This window comes from Sipha flava, unplaced genomic scaffold, assembly GCF_003268045.1.
Source record: "Sipha flava isolate LNK unplaced genomic scaffold, YSA_version1 131_pilon_pilon, whole genome shotgun sequence".
In the NCBI taxonomy this organism is placed as follows: domain Eukaryota; kingdom Metazoa; phylum Arthropoda; class Insecta; order Hemiptera; family Aphididae; genus Sipha; species Sipha flava.
Window position 1 is genome coordinate 977,115 of NW_020271757.1, and position 24,281 is coordinate 1,001,395.

At 41.9% G+C, this 24,281-nt stretch overlaps 1 protein-coding gene across 1 annotated transcript in view; it reads left to right on the forward strand.

The window, feature by feature from the left end:
* The window catches only part of LOC112694593 (LIM/homeobox protein Lhx1), a 44,812-nt gene that overhangs the window by 15,233 nt on the left and 5,298 nt on the right, over nucleotides 1-24,281 (forward strand). Inside the window, exons 3-5 of the mRNA XM_025570113.1 lie at nucleotides 8,466-8,671; nucleotides 19,612-19,839; nucleotides 19,948-20,165. Coding sequence (XP_025425898.1) covers nucleotides 8,466-8,671; nucleotides 19,612-19,839; nucleotides 19,948-20,165 — 652 coding nt within the window. The remainder of the gene's footprint in view (nucleotides 1-8,465; nucleotides 8,672-19,611; nucleotides 19,840-19,947; nucleotides 20,166-24,281) is intronic.

Here is a 24,281-nt window from a genome sequence, read left to right on the forward strand (position 1 = left end):
ATGTATAAAATGTTTGAATAAATGAAAACGTATAGTAATTGTTTACTGATAATATGGAATAAATCATTATGATTTCTTGTGTTCTTTTTAAAAAAATAAACCGATTCACAGCAAAAAAAACAACCTGTTATCCATATTGTGTATGAGGCTAAGTGTGCGGTTAATCAAGAGTGCATAGTAATAATGGGCTATATCTTTCGCTTAATGTGATAGGATTTTAATATTTTTAATATATAATTCGCAACACAGTACAAAAAAAAAAAAAGGGAATAAGTATTATAAATTAAATGTTTTGAAGAATTTAATAATAATAATTATTAATTATAACAATAGTAAAAATAGTAATGATAAATGGCCCGTTTGGCACCAACATTAATAATTTAATAATATATGACAATAGTAATAATGATAACGATAATGTTTGGTACTAACAATAATTGAATATAAAAAATTCCGCGCCTTTGTCGGCCAATGCAATAATCAAATAATAGTGGAAAAAATGCTGTCTTTGCCTATTGCGGCACCAATGTAGCGGCCGGACTCGTCAGCCCTTACGTAAATGACAAAACGAACACGAATGATGGACCGACACTCCCAAATTGGTGACTGCGTTCGGTGGCGGATTTTATCCCGACGTGACTACACCGGGAAATGGAGTTAAAATAATAAGAACTTAATACGAGTCTGCAACAATGAACTATGAATGATTTGTGAAGACCACGAACTTACGATGACTGCTGGTTTTTAAGAACACTCAGACAGCCAATTCGCAAAATTATTATATGTGGTTTTCTGCTGAATACGACAAAATGGTTGGGCAAAATGGCAGTGTTTTGACGTGCGAAAAACAACGAAACAGCAGTAGCCAGCGCGAAAGTTGCTAGGACCGATGCCGTTGACCGCTGTGGTCCGGTGTCACCGCGCAATACGAAAAACCGATGAACATACGAAAACTAGGAAATTGTGGTGACAATATAGAACTATACATTTGAACGTAACGAAATCGATGAAAACGAACACATTGACCGATAACGTCGCAAGGGTAAGCGCACGGGGAGGTATGATACCACCGCCACCGTTTTACGTTACGGGAAAATGATAACACAACAATGAAACAATGACGTATAGACAGTGGCGTAGTGACGGAGGGAAGATGTAAGGGGTATCCATCCCCCCAGAATTTTCTTTAACGATATTCAATTATTGTTTATTAATATTTACGTATTATAGTAAAATTATACTTTCATTTTACTATAATTAGGAACATGGTAAAACTTGAGTAACAAAATAATTTTCATTAAGCACGGTACATAATACCAATACCATTTTAAATGTAATACTATTATATAGGACCTCGTATTAAGATATATTGAGAATATTACGAATCGACTCTTAAACACCCCTCCACCACCTCCACCACAGAAAATAATTGTATCCACGGCACTACGTGTAGATGTTTGCGGCGCGAAAGTCTTGGATGTTTTTGATAAACTCGCAATATTCACGCATTTATTTAAATTTATATTTTCTTCGCGCGCGTGTAATATGATTTTATGTTACACAATATATTGTTATTTATTCCGTAGCACACGCCGCCGAATCAATTTCGATGGATGAAGAACGTGCTTTATCTGCGCTACACCCGACGTTCACCGCGGCTTCTGCAAGGGTGCGTTGCGATCTAAATGGGGGAGGGGGAAAAAAAATCTTATGCATATATTTATTTTTATACCTACGGATAGGAAAACGTCGTGCGCGCGTTTTACCGCTTGTGCATACTAATGCGCGGCAACGTTCGCGTTTTAAACTGTTTTCCGAGTATTATATTATGTAGTGTTTCGGCTGCCGCGCGCCAGTCTTTACGTTAAACTTTTTTCCCATCTCCGCGAGTCTACGCAAACGTGCCGGAGTACGCGCCGGCGAAAGGGAAAAAACAATAACAGTGGATATTAAATGGAAAGAAGTCATTAAAGAAAAGTTTTTTTTTTTTTTGCCGGCCAAACTTTTCCGCGCTAATCTCATCAAAAATTATTATATTTTTAATTATTCTTTCGTCCATAAGCGTATAAATATATAATATTCAATAGCGGAAATAGTTATTATCATCGAGTCGCGCTCGTAATAGGAAGTGCTAAAAAAAAAAATATTTTTATTATTACTGTTGTCTTTTTTTTTTTTTACCACGCGATACCGTATACGCGTATTGTATATTCTTTTTACACGCGGATTCGCTGGAAACACAAAATAACATAACCGTGGGGCCAGTTATTATTTTAGTTGCACCGCAGTGAGCGCGTGTTAGCGAAATTATGATAAAATCGATTTTTATAGGAAACAACAACGCGCGCGTTGCGGCGACTGATTAGCATATATTGTCTGACGTCAACAACAATGCCATTGTAATGCAGTATACGCACGCGCTGGTACTATACAAATGCGTATACCAATATGTTTACGCGATATTATATTCCGAATGTATTCGTGATTCATTATAATACGTGCGGCGCGACAGTGCAGTATATAATGTAAACTTTTGAGCGCATCTCACGCGCTTGGCGTATTATTACACGTACAGACTCGCGGGCAGACGAGCGTTAGATTTCGACCGAACACGTATACACCTCCATATTGTAAACGCGCTGATGATACACGTAAATCTATACTGCGCGCAGTTGAAATAACGACGGGAAGTCGCATACATAACGTGTATTTGTTGGGCAATCCGGATGGATTGATAAGCGGCAATATTCGTTTTTTTTTTTTTTTTTTCCTTCCCAAACTCCAGCTGAGGTCTGTCCCCGATTTATCGCACGCGCGCGCACGCACAACGCGCGCACGTATTTCGGCTCAAAGACGACCGACCGCCGACAATTTTCCACCGCGCAGCAAAACGACGAGACGACACGATGATGATAATATTTTTTCGTCCGTTCTTGTTTTTTTCCATCCGCTCACGAGCTTCGCGTTGCCGTCAAATATAATACGTATATACATCTCCTCGGGCAACGGTCGCGGTTCGCGCACGTCCAAATATCCATCAGCAACGGTCCGTGAAGCGGATAGACGCGAGCAAATCGCTAAACACCCCACGCAGGTTTTTCTCGCGCGTCTAAAAACGCCATTTCCTTTTTCCACGCACCGTAATAATAATTGTAATAATACCTATATAAGTATTTATCCGAAACGTCGGACATTTTTTTTTTTCTTTCTTTCCACTCCTACGACCGTGGCCGCGAATTTCTGTTTGTCATCGCCCCCGTCGTAAGTCCATTGTTTCTCACTGGTCCGGATACACTTTGTATTAATATAGTAACCGCTTTTTTTTTCTCTCTTCCTTTTAACGCGCACCGACACACCGGCCGTCCGTTATCTTCGCCGCGTCGCACGTTCCCCTTTAGGCCGCACTGTGTGCTCGACCGATGTATTCGTGCGGCGGACGCGATACGCGTGTTCGCCAATATAAGTGTCCCGCTTACGTATTACACCGCGGAACGGGTAAATAGTTATATGACTATCTGAATATTAACATTTTCACGTGTACACGTGACAACTGCGAGTGAACAGGTCGCATCCGAATACCGTCATTTACATCGCGCCCTGGATCACCTCGTCATCACCGTTTGAAGTATCTTCATTCTATTGCGTACAGTTGAACCGCAGAGCCGTACCGAGCCGTTTTTTATTCCAAGGCAGAACTGAAGCGATACACCCCCTAGGTTGTAGGGTTTTCACACACACAGCTTTGAATATCTATAATACGATTCGAAAAATTTGAAAAATTGTAATTAGGTTTTTAGCAATACAAGAAATAACATTTCTTAAAAAAGTTAATTATTTAATATTTTTGCGCACTCTCAGCTTCATGGCGCCGAAGGCAAGTGCTTCGCTCGCCTTACCCTAGTTACGGCTCTGGTCGAACGATACGAGCACACGATGGTTTTTTTTTTCTTTTTCGTTACGTCGTATTGTTTTCCGAAATGCGATCGGGGTACGTAGAAGTCGAATAGAGATATGAATCGCTAACTGCAGAAACGGGACAAGTCCATTTTTATCAAATTTGATTTTATTATCATTTTTTGTTAAGTACGCGTAAATACATCGTTTACTGTAGAAAGGAGTCAAATCCGACTATCCAAACGCTAAATATAGCGTTTGGAAATTTCACTTTACTGCAGAAAGGGAACATATCATGTTCAGTTTTTCATTATTCCTGAAAAATTAGGAAAAGTGGACTTGTCCCGTTTCTGCAGTTAGCTATTCATATGGTCTTGCGCATAAAATTTGATTTCGTTAGACAGCCATGCATATTATAATAACGATAATTACGTTATACGCCTGCAGGGTGTCCGGCGTCCGTTTGTGTACGACCCGCGCGCGCGCGTACATATTATAATAAATACGGCGTGCTACGAATGGGGAACACGCACGTCGTGTGTAACCCGAACGTACAAGCGGTGCCGCGAATCGACGTAGGTGTGGTGCGCGCGTGAAAATCAAGTCCACTTCGAATAACGGGTACACGTGATCTTCGCGGGAAGCGGTCGTACGTAAATATTTGTATAAAAGTACGTAAATAATGTCGCGAAAGCGGTCATACGGTGGGTCTCCGGAGTCGTTTGTCGTCGTACACGTTAACGAAAGGGTTGGGCGGCGGGCGGTTTCGCATTATAATAATTAATCAGGCGAACACCCCTGAAACGACGTGTTAAGACATCGTACGCGCAACAATGCACGTCAACAGAAACGGCACAACGTAATGCTCGTGCGACACACGCGAAAATAATCTCGATTTGCACGTGTCAGAATCGCGTTACGGGTGTGTACGCGCCCGTGATATTGGGGGTGCTGAAACGGCTGAAAATAAACGGTATTTAACTGTGATCGCTATAGATTATATGGATCTGAAAAGAAAAAAAACAGGAGCGCTACATTTGAACTCAGGGATACTAAAATACCTATTGTGCCCCCCTAGTTGCGCTTTGGTCACACGTGCTGCTCGCGGGGCTGTCCAAAGCTCACGGCTGCCGAACACGAAAACGGCGCTAACTTTTGCGTTGACTTATTCTTCCCTGATGCCCCGGAACCTCTACGTACCTCTACCGTACGGTCCGTGTCGTTTTTGCGTTGACGCGCGACCGAAACGATATGGATCGCGGTCACTCGGACGGCATGAGAAGAATAAACCGCTCGTGCAAAAAAGAAAAAAATGTTGACTGCTTGAAATCGGCTTCCCGACGGCTACACGTTCGCGTGTTCTATCGTTGACGCGCTTGTACACCGACACCAGTTCGCGGTCGTCCGTCGACTTGCGGCGGACAGCGGTGCGCGAGCCAAACGGTGAGAACGGCAACATGCGCGGCACAAGATTTCGATTTATTGCCGGTGTACGGACACGTTCGTGGGAAAAATCGTCGAGTGCGATTTGTATTCGTGCGTGTGTTTACGGTTTGTGGAAGAAGGAGAAGAAAAAAATAAAAACTAAAGTGTCATAACGTATTTTAATACGACGACGACGACGGCAGCAGCATCGGTAAAGATATTACCGCGGAGGATAAAAATTACGGGACACAATATTATAACACGGTCGCACACACGACGACGGATGGTGTGTGAAGAAAAGATTTGGAGGAAAAAAAAACGCACCCCGCGGGACGCCCGATAATTTACACGAAATTACCGAGTAAATACCAGTTTCACGTGATGTCATTATACGAGCAACGCGCGCGCCGCGGCCACCAGTGGGCTTTGATTAATTGTTATTAAAATTATCGCATTGTGCGCGTACGATATTGAATATTATATATTATTATGTGACTTACGCGTTTTTTTTTTTTTTATTTATTTTTTTTACGTTTTTCTCGCCCCCTTCCCCGAACGCTTGTCCGTCGTTTTTTCAACGTGATTTAAGAAGCGGTTCGTTCCGATATCGGTGTATACTTAACGCGCGGTCCGGTAACTCCTCGCGCACGAGATGCACGTACATTATAATAATTTACCCGATGGACATACTACACTTATATTTTATAGGAAACAAGCTTTTTTCCAAACTCGCGTCACGCGCAACAAGTGGACGCGATATAAACGTATGTATAAATTATGTAATTCCTGCGTATAATATAATATTATCTGTTCGTTATATTCGATTTCTGAAAATACATCGATACGTGTCCGGAGCAACACGAAACTGCAATCCCAATGAAACTGACCGTTTTTTTTTTCACCCGTAAATTATTGTTATTATGCACATTTCTCTTGCTTTAATCGTCTCGATAATAAGATAATGTATAGGTATATTTATATAAGCGCTATATACGTTGTATCACAGTCTTTAAGCCGGAACGGGTCTCCTAGATGTAAGTCCTATTTTCCGATTTACGGATATAGGTACTTAAATCATCCGTTACTTTTTCTTTTGAATTTTTTGTACGGTATAAAAAGTTCACACTCGTAGTCGAGTAATTTAAATTTAATCGCAAGCAGTAAATGCTCCATTTCAACGTCAACGGACGGTGTAGCCATTTGCGAAAATACATATGCAATATCTATACCTGAATACCTTCGTATAATAAACATACAGGACGATTATCCCCTTATTATACAACTGCAACGGCAGCAGCTACCTGTAGTGGTCGTTCATACTTTTGAATATAAGAGAATCTTGAAAGTAGTACGACTAAATCGTTCTATACAAAATATATGGTAAAATGTATAAATAACTGAAAATAAATATGATTTTATAATGTTATTTTTTCTGCCAGGAGTGAAACAATAAATCCAGGGGTTTTATATGTAGGTATACACATTATACACGTTCGTTCTCTGTTGTATTAATATTACAATGTATTCAAGGGTACGCACGTTTATACATTATTATAGTTTACCAGAGCTACATAGTTTTGAAAACAACGAGAAATGTTGTAGAAAAATATTTACGTGATTTAATGATATGCAATCTGATTTAAACCGCGTAATTAAAGATAAATCAATGTCTATATGAACAAAATATGAAATCTGTACACATGGATCATGAATCTGAATGTATATATTTGTTGTTGAAGATTTGTACAACATTGTATTATATACTGGTATGTATTTTTTTTTTTTTTTTTGCAGTCGACACAAAAACATTAAACGCATTGTTTGAATGACGAGTATAATACGACATGTACACATTATTGTATGATTTTATTAAAGTCTTCTCGCGAACGCACGTTTACGGAGTGAAGTATTTTTCTTCCGTCGTAACATTATTATTATTATAGTGTATCGTTTATTGTCAACCGCGAAACATCCTTCGGTCGTCGCGTTCACAAGTTTCTAAACAACTCGCCGTGTACACGTATAAGCACGTTGCGCCGTACATTGTTTGTCGGAAACGTCATTCTTCGCGTACACGAATATAATTTTAACGGCAGCGTGCGGCGAAAATGAAAATAAAAAAATCCGAATCCTGCACGTGGCGGCCGGTGGCATGGACGTGTATATTATCCGAAAGAGTGCGGCCAAAACACGTTAAAACTGATTTTCGTATCGGTCAACCGAGAGCGCAACACCGGCCATTTATACGTACCTACATAATACGGGGTTTACTACGCGCGCGCGCACGCATGTTTTTATTGCTCCGATTGTTGGCGGCGGCGCGACCGTGCCGGGAACAAAGAAATATAATATATTAATATTATAACTTAATAACCCTTCGGAAAAGTTTTGAAAGATTATAGAAAAAAAAAAAACGAAAACGGGACAAAAACGTATACTACACGTATAGTTTTCTCTCTCTTTTTCTCGTGCAACGCGCATACACGTAATATACATACGTTTTTTAGACGCGTCGTAAACACGTCCTCGTCCGAAACGTTAAACGTACGACCCGTGACCCCCGCGTGTCCTTGCGCGGCTTTTCGGCACGACCCGAGCGCGTGTGTGCGCGACCGAACGGACGCCCTGCCGTTTCACGAAACGAGAAGAGAAGAACGCATTTTTTTTTTTTTTTTACGTTATTGTTTCTTCGCGCTCTCTTCTCGCTCTTTCTCTCTCGCCCGCCGTGTGTCTCGTTCTCCGCACGCTACTCTTCGGGTGTTCGCTCTTTTCCATCCTTTTGAAGCCGACCCGACTCCGTGCACCGACGGCAGCGGAGATGATGAATCGTTTCGGGGCACCACCCCTTTTGGGTATACGACCATATATATATACAAATATGAACGGCACGCGGACGATATACTCGCTCGCAGCGCCCACACGTATAAATGTATGTGTGCGTGCGTGTAAAATACGTACTGTCAATAACCGTGGTATAATATATATATATTACTCATTTGGGGATATATTTTTTCGCAGTAGAGAACGTACAATTGCTTGTACGATATACCTTATACGGAATATACCTATATTTTGATAAACATACGTGTACATACTTAAATGGTGTTCGTGTGTAGTTTATTGATTTTTTTTTGTGTCCACTGCAGGCGGTACGGCAAAAAGTGCAATGGTTGTGCCCAGGGAATATCGCCTACTGATCTGGTGCGGAAAGCCCGGGACAAAGTTTTTCACCTCAACTGTTTTACGTGCATGATATGCCGGAAACAGTTGTCTACCGGCGAGGAGCTTTACGTGCTGGAAGACAACAAATTCATATGCAAAGACGATTACATATCTGGCAAGAATGGGCAAGGTACGTTCAGTTTTTTTTTTTAGTGTTATTTGTACATTTATTTCCGTCTTAAACCATACGCGTGTGCCAGTGAATTTCTGTAAAAATATATTTGAAACTACAAACGCGATATTCGAGAAACCAAAAAAATATTAGAGAAAATCAATGTCGTGATACTTAAGAATTATAGTTTTTTATAGTTTAAAATATTAACTGAAAAAAAAAATTATAAACCGAATAAGAATTGCATTTTAGTACATATGCTTTTCCCGATTCCCTTCCTCGCCGTTGCTCTTTCCCATGATTTCTACTTCCAAAGTTTGTTTCCTGTCTGAAAACAGGGTGCATAACGTGGTTACCGGTTACTCGACGCGCAAAACTCTGTTGCTTTATATGTATATATATATATATATATATATATTCGTCTCTACCCCTACCGATTACACGGTCGCGAATAAACACGATATATATGTATATGCTCGGCACGCACGACAACCCTTCGCCGCGACCCGTTTTGCACGCATAACTAGATTTCCGTTGATGAGTTTCAAATCGAGTTTCCCAACTATGGAAATGAAGTTCCGGCTGCCACCCCCTCAAGCCAACATCCGCCCGAAAACGTAGTATCCAGCAACTATATACCACCATTGCTGAGCGCGTTCGCGTGTAGCATTTCAATATTTCATAAATACAGAACTGCGCTCGTTTTGCGGGAAAACCTTATAGCCCACGGTGTACGTGAGGTTCTTAAAACGCAGTTGTGTGTACGTAATACATGATATATTATTGTAGTATTGCAGGTCTCCACGCGACAGACCTAGTTTAGCCGATGTTTATTGCCACAGCGTATTCTGCTCCGTGTGATAGCGCGTGTAAAATTAAAAAATAAACTTTTCTTAGTTTGGTTACGAACAGAAATTATATGTTATGTGCGTATACCAATTCACGTGCGCCTACATTGTAATCGGGTACCGCACGTAAAGCAAAAACCTTTGCGACCGAATATAAATAGTGCGAATGTCGACGTACCATTGTAAAAATTGTTTCCACGTATTCGAGAAAAAAAAATGTGCGTTTAACCGCAAAAGTCGCAAATATTTTGATTTAAATACTTCTGGTGCGTTCGACTATAACTGTAAACCGGTTGTGTGTTGAGTCGAGTGTCAAGGTCTGTTGGTGTGCTGATGATAAAAAATGAAAATAATGGTTTAGCGCACACACGCGCGAACCGGTCGAATTGCAACTAGGTGTATATTATCGTTACAGGAAAATACTTGTTCACTTGTGGGGGATACTTGTGTATTATAATGTATTCGCGTGGGACAATTCGTTGCCAACACTAATATTCAGATATCGCCGAATGCGATGGGGACAAAAAAACAGTTACCAACAAAAATATCGGAATATCGAGTTGGAATAACTGTAGCGCGAACACTGATGTGTTGTGTTTCGTGTAATTGTGGGATGTAAAACGATAACAAAGTATGATTGAACTAACGTATTCGGGACGTTTGTTTTCCTAGACGTTCTGTGGGGGTGTACCTAAGTATACCGATAGGTATAATATGTGCAGTGAAAATGAAAAAAAAAGTAAAAGTAAAAAACAATATAATTACCGGCAACCCGTAACGGAATTATAACGAACTTACAAAATATTCACCGCTTTGAAACGGAAAACCGGTTATAAAAATAAAAACGTACGTCAAAGTGTCTCCGTTAGTATCTACCAATGTTCGTGTAAAGGTGATGGAACCGTTGGTCGGCCGCAAACGACTTTTGGCGGCGTGTCGTGCGCGTGCGTGTACGTGCCTCCGTTCTGTAGTTTTTTATATGTTTGCGAAAAATCAAACTCAACGAAACGCCACTTACGGGTACCGGTGTCGAGTTACGTACGCAACATCTATATTTCTATGTATCTAGTCACCCTTTGGAAAGTAAAAAGCAAAAAATTACGTTCGACGGCACATAAGACATACGCGTATTCAGGGCCGTATCTAGAAATTCCAAAACATGTATATTATAATTTTTATAGAATTGAGATTTTAACCCTTGATATTTTCAAGAGTTAATAGAGTTCAAGAGTCATATTTTCATATGATATCATGATATAAAATTAAAAGCGGTCAATGGTTAATTGGAGCCGAAGTCATTTTTGACCGAAAATATTTATGTTGGTATTAAAAATGAATAATTATTTTAAACATTCGTAAAACATTGAATAAATCTCGGGGGGGGGGGGGTACGGACACACCCCGGACTCTCCCCCACCCTTAGATACGGCCTCGCGCGTGTTACGAAAACCGTGACGCCGCTAAAGCGCGCGCGGGGCGCGTTGCGAGTATCGGAATTTTCTTCGTTTCACGTAACGCGCACGGAACATCGCGCCGCCGTACACGTGTAAACGCAGCGCACGCACGCGCGTCGTACGCGTACGGTATGTGCACGGTGAGTTAAGCAGGCGCCAGAAATTTCGTTATAGTCTGCGGCGAGTGGTAGCCAAGAGAAGACGGTGCGCAGCGTAATAATAACACGGTAGTAGTGCGTGCGGTACACAACAATATAAACGGACGTGTACACGTACTTGTCGCGCGCATTTAACCCGGGCGGCGGAGGAGGGAAACGTTACGGACAACGAGAGAGAGAGAGAGACGAACGCGCGTCATGGCGTACACGCACTCGCATTCCCCGCGGGTTATTTTTCCCGTGGTCGCGCGCGCACCGTGTAATCCCGGGTACCGCGACGGTTCATTATTATTATTATTATTATTATTATTATTATTATTATTATATTTCACACATACGTGCCGTGCGTGCGCGTGCGTCCGACCGCGGTAGCCGCACCGATATGTGTATCGAATATGTGCTACGGGCCACCGCTGCATTGTGGTGTTCCATTGTTGGCCGCACGTATATTCCCTGCCCGTAACGTATTGTACCGCAGCGGAGAGCCAGAGAAATGTGTAAAACGAACCGTGTTGAAACCGCCGCGTGTACGGTGCCCACTACGTATACGCGCCGCACCTGTTCCGTCGTCCCGTGCCGTCGATGTGTCGTCGCGTCCCTCCCGGGTCTCATCGAACCCTAACGCGACGTGTACGCGGGCGCAACGGGCCGCAGCACATCGTGTTCGATCCATAGCCGGTTTGACATTTTTACGGTTGGTGGTTCAACCGCAGTTAATACCACCCACCTAAAAGTCGTATTGGGTGCACCACGAACTTACCTGATTTCTACGAAATCACCGATTTTATATTACGCTGCCTTACAACCTATTTAAACGACACCCACCCCAAACTTTTTGGGCAAGTTCAGTGAACCACAACAGTCGTGATCAAGCCAGTTCGATCTACACTAGTAGTACAATCAGGCCTGTTCCATTCCCAGTGACAGCTGACGCACGAATCACGGTTCGCTCGCGCACGCGCACACTCTTGGAAGTCAGGTGCAACGAACGTTTCTGCCGAACCTAATAATCCTATTCGGAATAACTTTTCGATTTCCGTTTTTTTCCCACAAAATGTATTACGTATTCAAACACTAGACTGTGCGTTTTTTTTTTTTTTTTGTCGATTGCGATTAACAAACATACTACACAAATTATAAACACGATTACTGTATGGGAATTCGCGTGTTGGCCACGTTAAAAACGTGTGATTCGAAGACGTGAACGCGTCTTTCGCTATACCATACATGTGTGTACACGCGATATCGTGCGCGATTCATACACTCCGATAATACACGCATACACGTTTTCACCGATTGTTTGAGCGTCAAGTCGGACGGAAAACGGTTATCTAGTTGTTTCAAACTTTGACCGAACGGCACAGGTGATAAAGAATTGTGTGATTATGCAACAAAGAATCGACTCTGGAGTCATGGTCCGCTTAAAGGCCACTCGAATTCACCCCCGGGTCGTGTACGTGATTCAATTCAATATCCATCACACGTGCATGTATATGTCGGGTCTATAGAATGTTCGAGCGCGTAAAACGCTGAGTCACACGATACGGCCGCCGCCGTATATCATCATGGCGCGCACCGGCGGGGCAGCTTTCTCGACGGCCGCGATGGCCGCACTGCGAGCGATACGCGAGCGCCAACTACCTATTGCCGGGCGCCCGTGGGTGGAGAATCCGCGCGCGGGTGTTATACGACTACGTGCGCGCGCACATAACTATAGCTCGCGGTAGCGCACGCGTTACCAAAACGCGATTTATCCGGAAACTCGTCGCCGGCCCTGCAGTATCGAACCGCGGTCTAAGGAACGTTTCGGTGCTGGTCTGGGCCAGGGTTTTTTTTTCCCACGCCCTAGATTTTCCTCCGAATGTAAAACGGTACACGCGTCACAGTGTTACGATGTATTATCAAAAACCCATCTTGTTTCGAATCAAATCGATTCGACGAAATCGTGTACAACTGTTGAACAAAACGATAGCATTTAAAGTCGTTCACATCGATTCATATCCAATCCATTCGTATTATAATTATCGCATGTTAACACGACTTATCCAAGGAACAGATGAGATTTATGACAATTTTTTAGGAATCCTCCATTTCGGACGAATAATTGGGGCAGCTGTCTATATTACGAAGTATCGTAAACGAATACGTCATATTTTTACTTGATATATCGTGATATCACCGGTTTACACGTATTCGTACGTTACCGTTTCTATCATTCGGAAATATAAATGAGCTGCAGGAAGTGTTACATTTTATCGCTTTCTTCGATCTAAAGCTGAAATCCGTAACCGTTCCGCGAGAAAAGAGGTCATTGGCATAAAAACCGTAGAACGCGCATTTGTCTGTTTTCCCTCGTTTTTCAAGCGCGCGCGTTCCGTCCCGTTTCAGCGTCGTCGGCAACGACGCCATTTTTATAACGATTTTCCGAGTCTTCCGCATTTACTTCAATACATATATATATATACGTACGCAGTGGCATTATCATCATCATCACCTTATACGTGTATATATATATTGTCTACTATCCGGTGCGACGGAAAAAAAGGCGCTCAACGTAAATGAAACGTAGCCAATGGGACTCGTGATTTTCCTGTCGTCGAGCGCGAGCGGAATTAGTTTTTTTTTTTTAATTTTCAATTTTCACGCTTCCCCGACTTGTTCGATCGTAGCGCTGCGCCGATAACAAGTCTCGTCCGTTGTACCCACGAAAAAAAATACACGCCCGCGCGGTCTGTATAACACACCCGCGTTCATTTTGTACGCGTTATATCGACGTGGACACCGATTTTAGGAGCAGCTTTAATATCTTTTTTACGTACACGCGTCCGCTTGCGTTCAATACGTCGCGGACTATATTGACTCGTATTTATACATAAATAGAAACATGTAAACACGTTCGTGTACCATGTCGACGCGATGTGCTCGTATACAAATCTAATGCACACACCGTGCCCGTGGTACAGTGATTTATAACCGATTGTCAAACTTTTCCAATGTACGTACGCTCCGTAGGTCGAAAAATCAACAAATGAAAAATGTGTTTAATCACTACGCTGCGACGTCTAGACACCGCCACCGCCGCCGCGCGGACGATAATTAATTATCCACTAGTGAGCGTACGAAATCTCTGGATCGTCCCGCGTTCGACCTTAATCTCAATCGAAAGTCGATTTTGTTCACGAACAATCGATACACGGCATAAGTGTATGGTTTATGAAACAGTGAAATTTCAGCGGTACGGAGAAACACGACTTTTTGATGGTTCCGACGAGGTTAAAACGATTCAATAGCGTGTGTGTAGGTTAAACGAGAACTTTTCATTCCGGTTGTTTTACAAATATAAAGCTGTTGGGTTGTTAACAGTCGAGATTCCATTATTGCATTAAAATCCAGTATCCAACGGGTTTGAATAAGTATAAAAAATATCGATTTTATCAAAAATTTCGTTCGACCTACACACGGCTACTCAAAATATAATACACCGAATTCGTACTCCTTTATGTACGAAAAATGTGATCCGTGAAACGACCTAAACACACACATATTTGATGTAAATCATGGATATGTTCCTATAATAATTATTGTAATTTTTTTTCCCCCCGATCGAAAATAACTTGTCGAGGTTTGAAGCGCGAACTAGAGCGTCTGTTCGTGTGTAAAGCGAAATCATGATCGATGTGCGGCTTCAACATTAACTATCTCGTAAAACGTTCGAAAGACCCCAGACGTCACCGGGAGATTCTACCCCTTCCCCTCCCCCCGAATAATTTTACGACGTATTATTATTGACAACCGTCATTGCGTTTTTGCCATGGCCAACCACGTTTCGAAGACATCGGTTCACGCGCACCACGTAGGGTACTGTTCGCGTACGGGAGTCATGGGATTTCTTTTGATCCTCTCGCGTACATTAACCGTCGGGAGAGATAATAATAATGCACGAAACGTGTACATACGTGTACGTTTATATGACGACGTACGTACACACGGGTTTTGTGGTAACGACAGGTCGAGATGACCTCCGCAGCTCGGCGGCGGCGGCGGCGGCGGCGGCCGGTTCTTTTGCGTCTGACGGGCGACGTCGAAATCGCGAAACGCCCCGCGGGCTCCGCGTCGCCGCCGCCGTTGCACACAGCCGACGGCGTACAGAGGATTCGTGCGGCGGCCGCTCTCCGCGGGGGGGCCCGTTTGCCTTTTTACCGCGTCGCCGCGGGGGGAATGCGTGCCGCCGACGCCGCACCGGCCCTCCTCCTCGGCCCATAGACCCTAACCACTACTCACCCGCGCGCCACGTACCCTGTCCGGCGGCCGATGCAGTCGTCCCTGTACAATAACAAAACATATATATATGTATTATACACGCGCGCGATTCGCGTTGCCATCGGATTTCATATTTATATACACTTAAATACACGTGTAATAAACACTCCGTTATTATCGTCGTCGTCGGAGAAAATAATACGCGATACGTACATCGGTAATGTCTTTTCAACCGACGTTTATTATCATTGTGCGATTACGTAGGTATTGCGCGCGCGCGTGCTGCCAATAGGTTTTGTTCGAAGCGAAACCTCGGTGTTGCGTTCCGTCGCGTGCGTTATTCGTTGGACGCGCGGTGCACCCCGGCGCGCGCGTTCGTCATTTACGTTTCGTATTGCATACGCGCTTGTTGGCCGTCGCGAAACGTATTTCTACCGTTGTTCAATATTTGTTTGTACATCATTCGCAATGTTACGTTCGCGTTTTCCCGACGAGAGCGCCCCGCATTGCAGTCGCATTCGAATCGGCTTCGGGCGAAAAAGATGAATAAAAAAAAAATTACACTACGTGACGTCCACGGCGCGTAAATTAGACAACGCGCGGGATAGGAAAAAAAAAAAAAACGTAAAATAAAATAATAACGACGATAAACAATGACATGTCTTCGGGCACGAGTGATTTAGTGGCCGCGTCGTCGATATATACCTAGCGTTATTTTTTATCCACGGTTATTTGGTTTTATTTATTTTTTTTTTTTATCATAATTATTATTCCGTCCGCGGCTACGCGCACTTATAACGGGCCGGGTAAAGGTGTGAAACGATGGACACCCCAGAAGTTTTATGGACGTTCGTCGTCGAATACATTACGTACGCGATCGGAGAGCAACGCGCGTTCTAACACATATTCACACACAGGTGTGCGCAGCGTGCGCGCGAGCTCATTCGAATAATATTTTAAATGTACGCGCGTGCACATACGAATCCAATTAAGCCAAGTCCTCATCGTACAGCATTTTATACACGGAGAGACACACGTGCGACGATGATCAATCCATGTACGTATAGGTACTCTCCAATCACAAACCGAAAAAGGTGGGGGAGAAAAAAAAAAGTACGTTCCATTTCGAAAATTCCACCGGTTCGGTTCGACGCAGCGGCAGCACAACAACACGAATCGCATATTTCGGAAGGTTAGGTTGTTGTTAATAACATGTACCGTGTAATGCAATATTTATGCATCGATTCTGGCTCTCTTTCTCTATTTAATGGCGATTTCCATACACCAGCCGCAAACAATTGCTTTCGGGCCATTGTAACGCCACCGCCACCACCGCTGCTGCTGCTGCAGATTGGAACTAGAAGGACACAAAAACAATTCGCTAAACGTGCAATAAACATGTGCACCTATATTGTGTACACGCAGTTATATTTCACGTGGTTGACACGCAGCGGATTGTAAATTCATCAACGACCGCATAGTGTGTCCGTGTAACGCATTTAGTATGTTGTTTTTTTTCCTCTACCTATAAATATTCACTTCAAAACACGAAGTCAGCCGATAGCGTACGTGTGCGCGCGCGTGTGTGTGACGGACGGAGGGAGGGCAGCAGTAGTGAACACGAGAGACGGGAATTCGAAAAAGTTGTAATTCATACACGTTATACGTATATTTTTCACACGTTCCCGAGGTCCGGGCCCAGCAGACTGGCGGTGGATCGTAAACTTGACGTTTCGATGGTTCGAAACAAATCCGACGTCTGTTCGGGACACGGTGATAATGTCATTATATTTCATACGTGTATATATATATATATATATATGTGTGTGTACGATATATGCGTACATATGTATGTGCGCGTACGGGAGCGTTTCAAGGGGACCGACAGAGAAGAAAAAATAAAAAAATTATGAATATCGTACATTTATGTATGTATATTTTATAAGAAGAAATAAAATGAAAACATAAAAGAACCGAACACCTAAGACGGGTCGTAAAAATTGACAGGTATTCTGGTGATTTTCTGGTCACTTTTTTTCTACGTCCCTCGAGCATAAATTATGTAAAAAATTTGTGTTATATGTAAATATGAGCGCCTGCGATCGTTTTGACGGCCCAAAGACTCCGGTCGGTCTGGGTTGATCATAAAAAAAATCCTTCAAAAATATACACGTGTATACGTACATATATATATACACACACACACACACACACACATACGTATAATACATATAGGCGCGCGTGTATCCTTTTTACCGAACTGCGACTTGGGCGTATTGTATTATAACGCCGAAAAACCTACTCGGTTATTATACAGCAGCTTGTAAAATAACCCGAAAAGACAGTAATGACCCAGCTCCCAGTATTTTACACATTTATTATTGTATATATACGTTTTCATTTTTTACGATTGTTACATTATTCTTTTTTTTCCCTAGCTAATTTACCGTACAAAAACTTCCGAAAGAAACGATTTTATGCGGTGTAGAAACACACACACACACACACACACACACACATATATATATATATATATATATATATAATATATTATACATGTATTATTATTGTATTATTACTATGCGCGCACGCACGTATATGTGTGAAACAAAAAGACGATAACTTTTTATTCTTTTCACCACCACCGCCTCGACAATAAATCCACGGCATTTTTTCCATGCAATTACGATTATAAATCTCGCGTAAACATTTTTTCGAATAAAACATAAAATTATATCAACGTTATTATAATAACAAAAATGCTCTAGTACACGACCTTCGATTTTTATACACCAACATTGTATATTTTATACCATACACTATTATTATGTACATATGAGTCGTTGTACACTCGATAATCCAGGATATATCTGTTCCTCACTCGCTCGTTCTCTTCGTATCTCTTTCTCTCTCTCACTCTCTCTCTCTCTCTCTTTCGGTCCATCACCGATGCCGTGTTACGTGCAGTGTAGACGATTTCCGCTACTATACGTACGTATGAGTTATTATTATTGTATGCATGTAGGATTGTGAATTAAAATCGGATCACTGTATATATGTATATATATAAATCCGTATATTCGTATGATGATGTATACGCGCGGAGGGTATAAAGCGTTTTGCTCGTATATACATATTGTACGTGTACACCGCTGAGATAGAGAGAGAGTGAGAGAGAGCAAAAAGCAGCAACGCGATTGAATTCGTGATGGGATTTTTGTCATCGATACACCCCCAAACACTCTGCGGTACCCTTCGTTGCTTGCGATTCTATCCGACCGCATTGTTTGCACAGGATACCAACCACCGCACCAGCAGCACTATCGTATATACGTGTATACACGCGCACACGCACACACACACACACACACACACACACACACACAATTTATTTGTATACATGTATATTTCTGTAGCGGTGAGCCAACAATACGCGCATTTCTCGTCCCTGCCGGCTTGCGGGTTTATACTCTCGCGTGGCAACATCAGCAGCTATAACCATAGTCGTAGTCGTAGTCGTCGTCATCGTCGTCCTGCGGCTGCGGCGCGCGCGCGTGCAACATTATACCCCGCGGGCGCGAATGGGTAATCGAGTTTGATTCCTGAACAAATATTGTTATAAGCCCTTCTCTGCCCCGCACCGTTTCCCTCGAGTCCTTCCTCCCGTCGCGTCCTTCTCCTCGCCGAGGGATGTACGTACGCACCCTCCGTGTGTACACAACGTTGTTTTTGTGTGCGCGCGTATTATTCGCCAAGCTCTAACGCCTCTGCCTCTGGATATTTATACGTGTTTGTTCGGAACGTCTGCCAATTATATTCTATACTTTTTAACAAAACGTGCGCCGACCCGTGTTTTTCTTACCAAGGATATCCCCTTTTTTTTGTTTTATTTTTTTTCGCTTCTTTCTCCGCTCCGGTGTTTTATACACACGCGCGCGCATAAAATATTATGTAAACTATTTCTTTCTCACGCGTCAGCCGCACTATGTACACCACGTGCGTATTATGTATGCGCGTACGATATACCTCGACCCTTGTATTCATCCGGTGTTACATACAAATAGACTTATGTACTGTATTACGCGTGACAATACGTATACAAATTATCTGTTTGTAGTTTCAATTATATTTACTGTTATTGACCATACATATTTATATTGAATAGATATCAAACTATTTGGGAATATAGAAATTATACTCGGTCGTCGTTTTATCGGTTCGGTTTCACGTGTTTCCAGGTATTGACTCGTTGCCGTACTCGGGATCAGAAGACGAAGAGGACGACGAGACCACATCGACCAGCATATCGTCCACCAAACACCATCTGATCTCAGGGCTCCACGGAACGGGCCCCGGATCGATATTGCCGCCGACCACGCCGGAAGCCAACAATAACTCGCTGTCGGCCGGCGATCTGCAAGCACCTCATTCGGGCCTAGACCTAAAAGAAGATTCTGAGGACCAAGGTGAGCTATACCATATAATTGAACGGATCTGTTCAGAATTTCCTTGTTGCATTTCTTTTATTAGCATATTGGTCGACGTATTAAACACGACATTTTAAACTAAAATAGGTTCTTTGGACGGCGACCCAGAGACCAGGGACAGTCAGACGGAGAACAAATCGCCGGATGACGGCAATTCCGGATCCAAGAGACGAGGTCCCAGAACTACCATCAAGGCCAAACAACTAGAAATACTGAAAACGGCCTTTTCGCAAACGCCCAAACCTACCAGGCACATCCGCGAACAATTAGCTAAAGAGACCAGCCTGCCCATGAGAGTCATTCAGGTACATATTTTTGAAAACATCATATACGATTGCCCTAGGGTACATAGAGCGGGGCGGCTTTCGAGTGGCATAAATAAAATAAACACATATGTATGTTCTCACGTCGAAGTATGCGTTTTGAATTATGTTGTGATACAATGTGTAGTGTACGCGCGTATGCCATAACGTGAAATATTCGATTTCGGTACACCTCTATGCCGTTGCATCCGTAACGCATTGAGAACGACTGCACGTCAACGATTTATATTACAACAATACGCGTGGAAACGACACGGACCGACGTCGTAAATTTTGTTCACTAAATTAACTGTCACTATATGACTGTATACAGCACGAGCAAGAACAACACGTGTGCGCGTGTGACTGCAACACATTACTTATTATTATTATATGTATTTGTTTCGAAGTGCCGATATTAAAATAATGTGTGCCCGTAATGCAATCGTTTTTTTTCCTCTGAAATAATAAAACGTCCTGCCGACTGCACACGAGTTCCACGGCAGCTGCTGTCGTTGATAAACTTTTTCGTTCACAAGTCCGGCTGCATTAATCCATTTGGTGCATCCCGTTCATGACGTTTACGTAGAACATAAATATTTGGGTCGACATTTCCGGATGGAAGGGAGGAAACTTTCTCTGCGACTATAGTTGAATAAAAAAAAAAAAAAATTAAAAAAATAAAGATTCAGCTCGAAAAAAATGGTTAAGTTAATTTCGTTTGTTTTTTAGAATTCTACATGCATTTATAACAATGTTTAGACATGAATTAATTGAAAATAAATACGATTTAAAAATAATACAACTACGAGTTGATATGTATGTCCATTATGTCCGTTGTCTCGTATGTCCGTTGCATAGGCGTTACTAGGGGAGGGGGGCTAAGCCCCCAACATGAATTTTAGCCTCCCCTTTCACAATTCTTAGTCTTGCTAACGGTAGCTACATTTTTACTTTTAATTTAAAATATCATTTTATTTTTTTTATTAATATCTTGGAAAAATATTTATTTTTTTTGGTTATACGTTTCATTGCAATACAATGATTGTATGTAAGGTTTTACTACATAAATATTACTTAGAAATTATTAATAAATTAAATACAAAAATAGTCGTAAAAGACGTACGATTATTAATAACTTGTGACCACGATCAACGAGCAACGAAATATTAATGGAACTGACTTAAAATCAGAAATTTTGGTTGTAAAAAAATTTTATGACATTCAATTGGAAAATTCAATCAGGAACAGCAACTAAAGATTATTGTAGAAAAATCTGTTTTCCTAAATTTATACAAAATGCTGCATTTGGCACTTGCAGTTTCAAAAAGCATCTTGTGAAAGAACATTCTCCGCAATGCGTCGAAACACTTACATAAGGTCAACTATATTACCAATTCGATTTTCCAAGTTAGCAATCATAGCAATTAGCAATTGAAAGAGATTTGTCAAACATTCTAAACAAAGAAGACATTTTAAATAAATTTGCCTATACTGAGCGGAGGCTTAAAATGTGATAGTTATAAAATTCATTTAAGTTTTTAATTTTTAAGAAAATTTAACTTGTATCCAAAATAATACTTAATAAATATGTTAATATTTTAATGTTTACCCTCTATCACTTTTTTTATTATCTGTTTTATACATTGTATATTAATAAAATAATATTATAATTTAAAAATGAATGTTACTTGAGGGACGAGTTTGGGAGTTTGGTTTTACTTATTTTAAACATGTTAGGGTTGAAGCCCCCTCCCCCTAACTTTAGGATCTAGTTACTTGTATGGGCCGTTGTCGATAATATAACAAATAATAATAATATAAAAATAATAATATAACAATGATGAATAATAATTTTTTTTTTTTTTTTTTTTTAATTGCCTTTTATTAAAAAAATGATTAATAATAATACGTAAGAATTAAAGGCGCTCAAGGACGAACGAAGTAAATAGTACCGCGACACTGATCCTCCTCACCGTTCGAATCACTTTTAATTCCATTAGTTTATTATTACGTTTGCCGGGTTTCATATTTTCGTTCAGCCATACGACTCCCAAAAATTTACCAGGCCCGTTACCGATACGTTTGCACCGTGTTTTCCTTCTCCTACGTGCTCGTCGCGATTAAAAAATCACATCCCGTTATTGTGCATTTAAAGCGTGGAATCGTTTTGGTCCGTTCTACTCTGCGGCATGCGCCCACGCACATCGTATATTTCTCGGGCACGCCGTCGCAAACGATGACAAGCGCCAGGATCTGCCGGACGCGTAGTCGCCGCCGACGGTAATGGACCCTGCGACGGCGTTTCGATCAAAACCGGGTCGAAACGGCTCGTTCCGAAACATTTACAAACGCTTCATCCCGCCGAGGATACACGCGCGATATCGCCGCACCGTAATAGCATAATAGCACCGTCGTACACCCGTCGACGGTGACGGCTACGGCGTCGCGTTCCGCGTCGGATCCTTCGTCGAAAAACCGTGCGATTTTAATTATTTTTCTACCGCGATACATTAACACATTTGTTCTTTTCGTTTTTTTTTTTTTTAAAATTTTTAATTTCCCCCAACCGTTGCGCTTTGTTCGTGATTCTCACGTTTGATCCGGTCGGAAGGCTAACGACTTCATATTTATTTATACGCGTACGGCAACGGCGGTAGGTATACCTACGCGTTATTTTCCGTTTCAACCCGCAACATGCGCACATCGCGAACACGAATTACGAACGGAACAACACAAATTATACAGTACATATTATACAAGACGCGAAAAAAAAAAACTTTTTGGAAATCCAAGCGCAATGCACGGAGAATAGGTTTTTTTTTTATTTCTCGGACGTCTCGTCGCCGCGCGCCAACAAAACGCTTGAAACTCCGACGGTCGTGTAACAACGTGCGCATTCGTGTGCTGCACATCAGTATTAACGTCATATGGGAAACTTTCGGTTTTTTTTTATGTATCATACGTTTATTGTTACAGAGCACGCGTCCGTCTCTCGATTCGAGTTCAGCGTCGGGTACAAACTGTTTGTGTAAAAACCTATTACGTACACTGTACGATGTTACATCGCCATTTGAACGTATCCTCGGGTTTCGGAATTCGTCTAGCGTTTTCACGTTCGTTAGACAATATTTTTGAACACTTATCAAGTGTAATATCATACTGCTGTTATCGAGTCGAACCGAATGTGATATAACTATCGTTTTCGGTCGGAATCTGTGTGTACGTACACGTCTGACGTTTCCAGTTGCGAAAATCGTGCGTTTTCTCGTCGCGTCCTTCGCCTGCAGTCGCGGTTGCGTTGTTTTACGTTCAACACAGCATTGTGGACAAAGCATTACACTATGTAAATCGTATAATTTTGCGCGTGCGGTGCACGACGCGTTTATCATGTGGTTTTTCTGCGGTCGGCAACAATGCACGCGCGTTTCCTTCTTTACGATAGTTGCGGTCATTACCGCGCGTGTGCTTGCGCATAAGAAAACGAGCACGTGTAACGTGCGTACTTGATTGTTTTTTTCTTTCGTCTCTCCGCCGTTGACGGCCTCATAGCCGCAGCCAGGGAGGTCCGGCAGACGATGGTAGTTTCCCGACTCCGGAACCAGGGTTGTGGTCGGTCCGCATAAAAAAACAAGATTTCGAGAGGTCACACACACACACACACACACACACACACACACACGCACGCACAGCGCGAGTGCTTTAATTTTTATTTTTATTTCCTCCGTATAGTCTTTACGATCGGCCATCAATCAATGTTTAACACGCGCGCCTTTCCCCGCTCGGAAACCAAAAGAAAATCATTAAAAATACATTAGTTCGAAATTGAGTCTTCTGTTTTTTTATTTATTTTTTCCACTCTCCTCTGAAGTGTATCGAAAAACATTACCATCAAAAAGTATATTTGATCGTTTTTAAACGTTTACACTGCCGTGTCCGACTCGAAATTATTCGAATAGATGTATGCATTATTTTTTCAAGATCTGTAAAAAAAGTTCGTTAGAATGATACGAAGAATCGTAAGTTTTCCTTTTTTTCTTTATCGAAAACCAGTTTATATTAGGTATGGATGCGATATAGTTTAATATAAATATTATATAGAGCGTTTATGTTATGTAC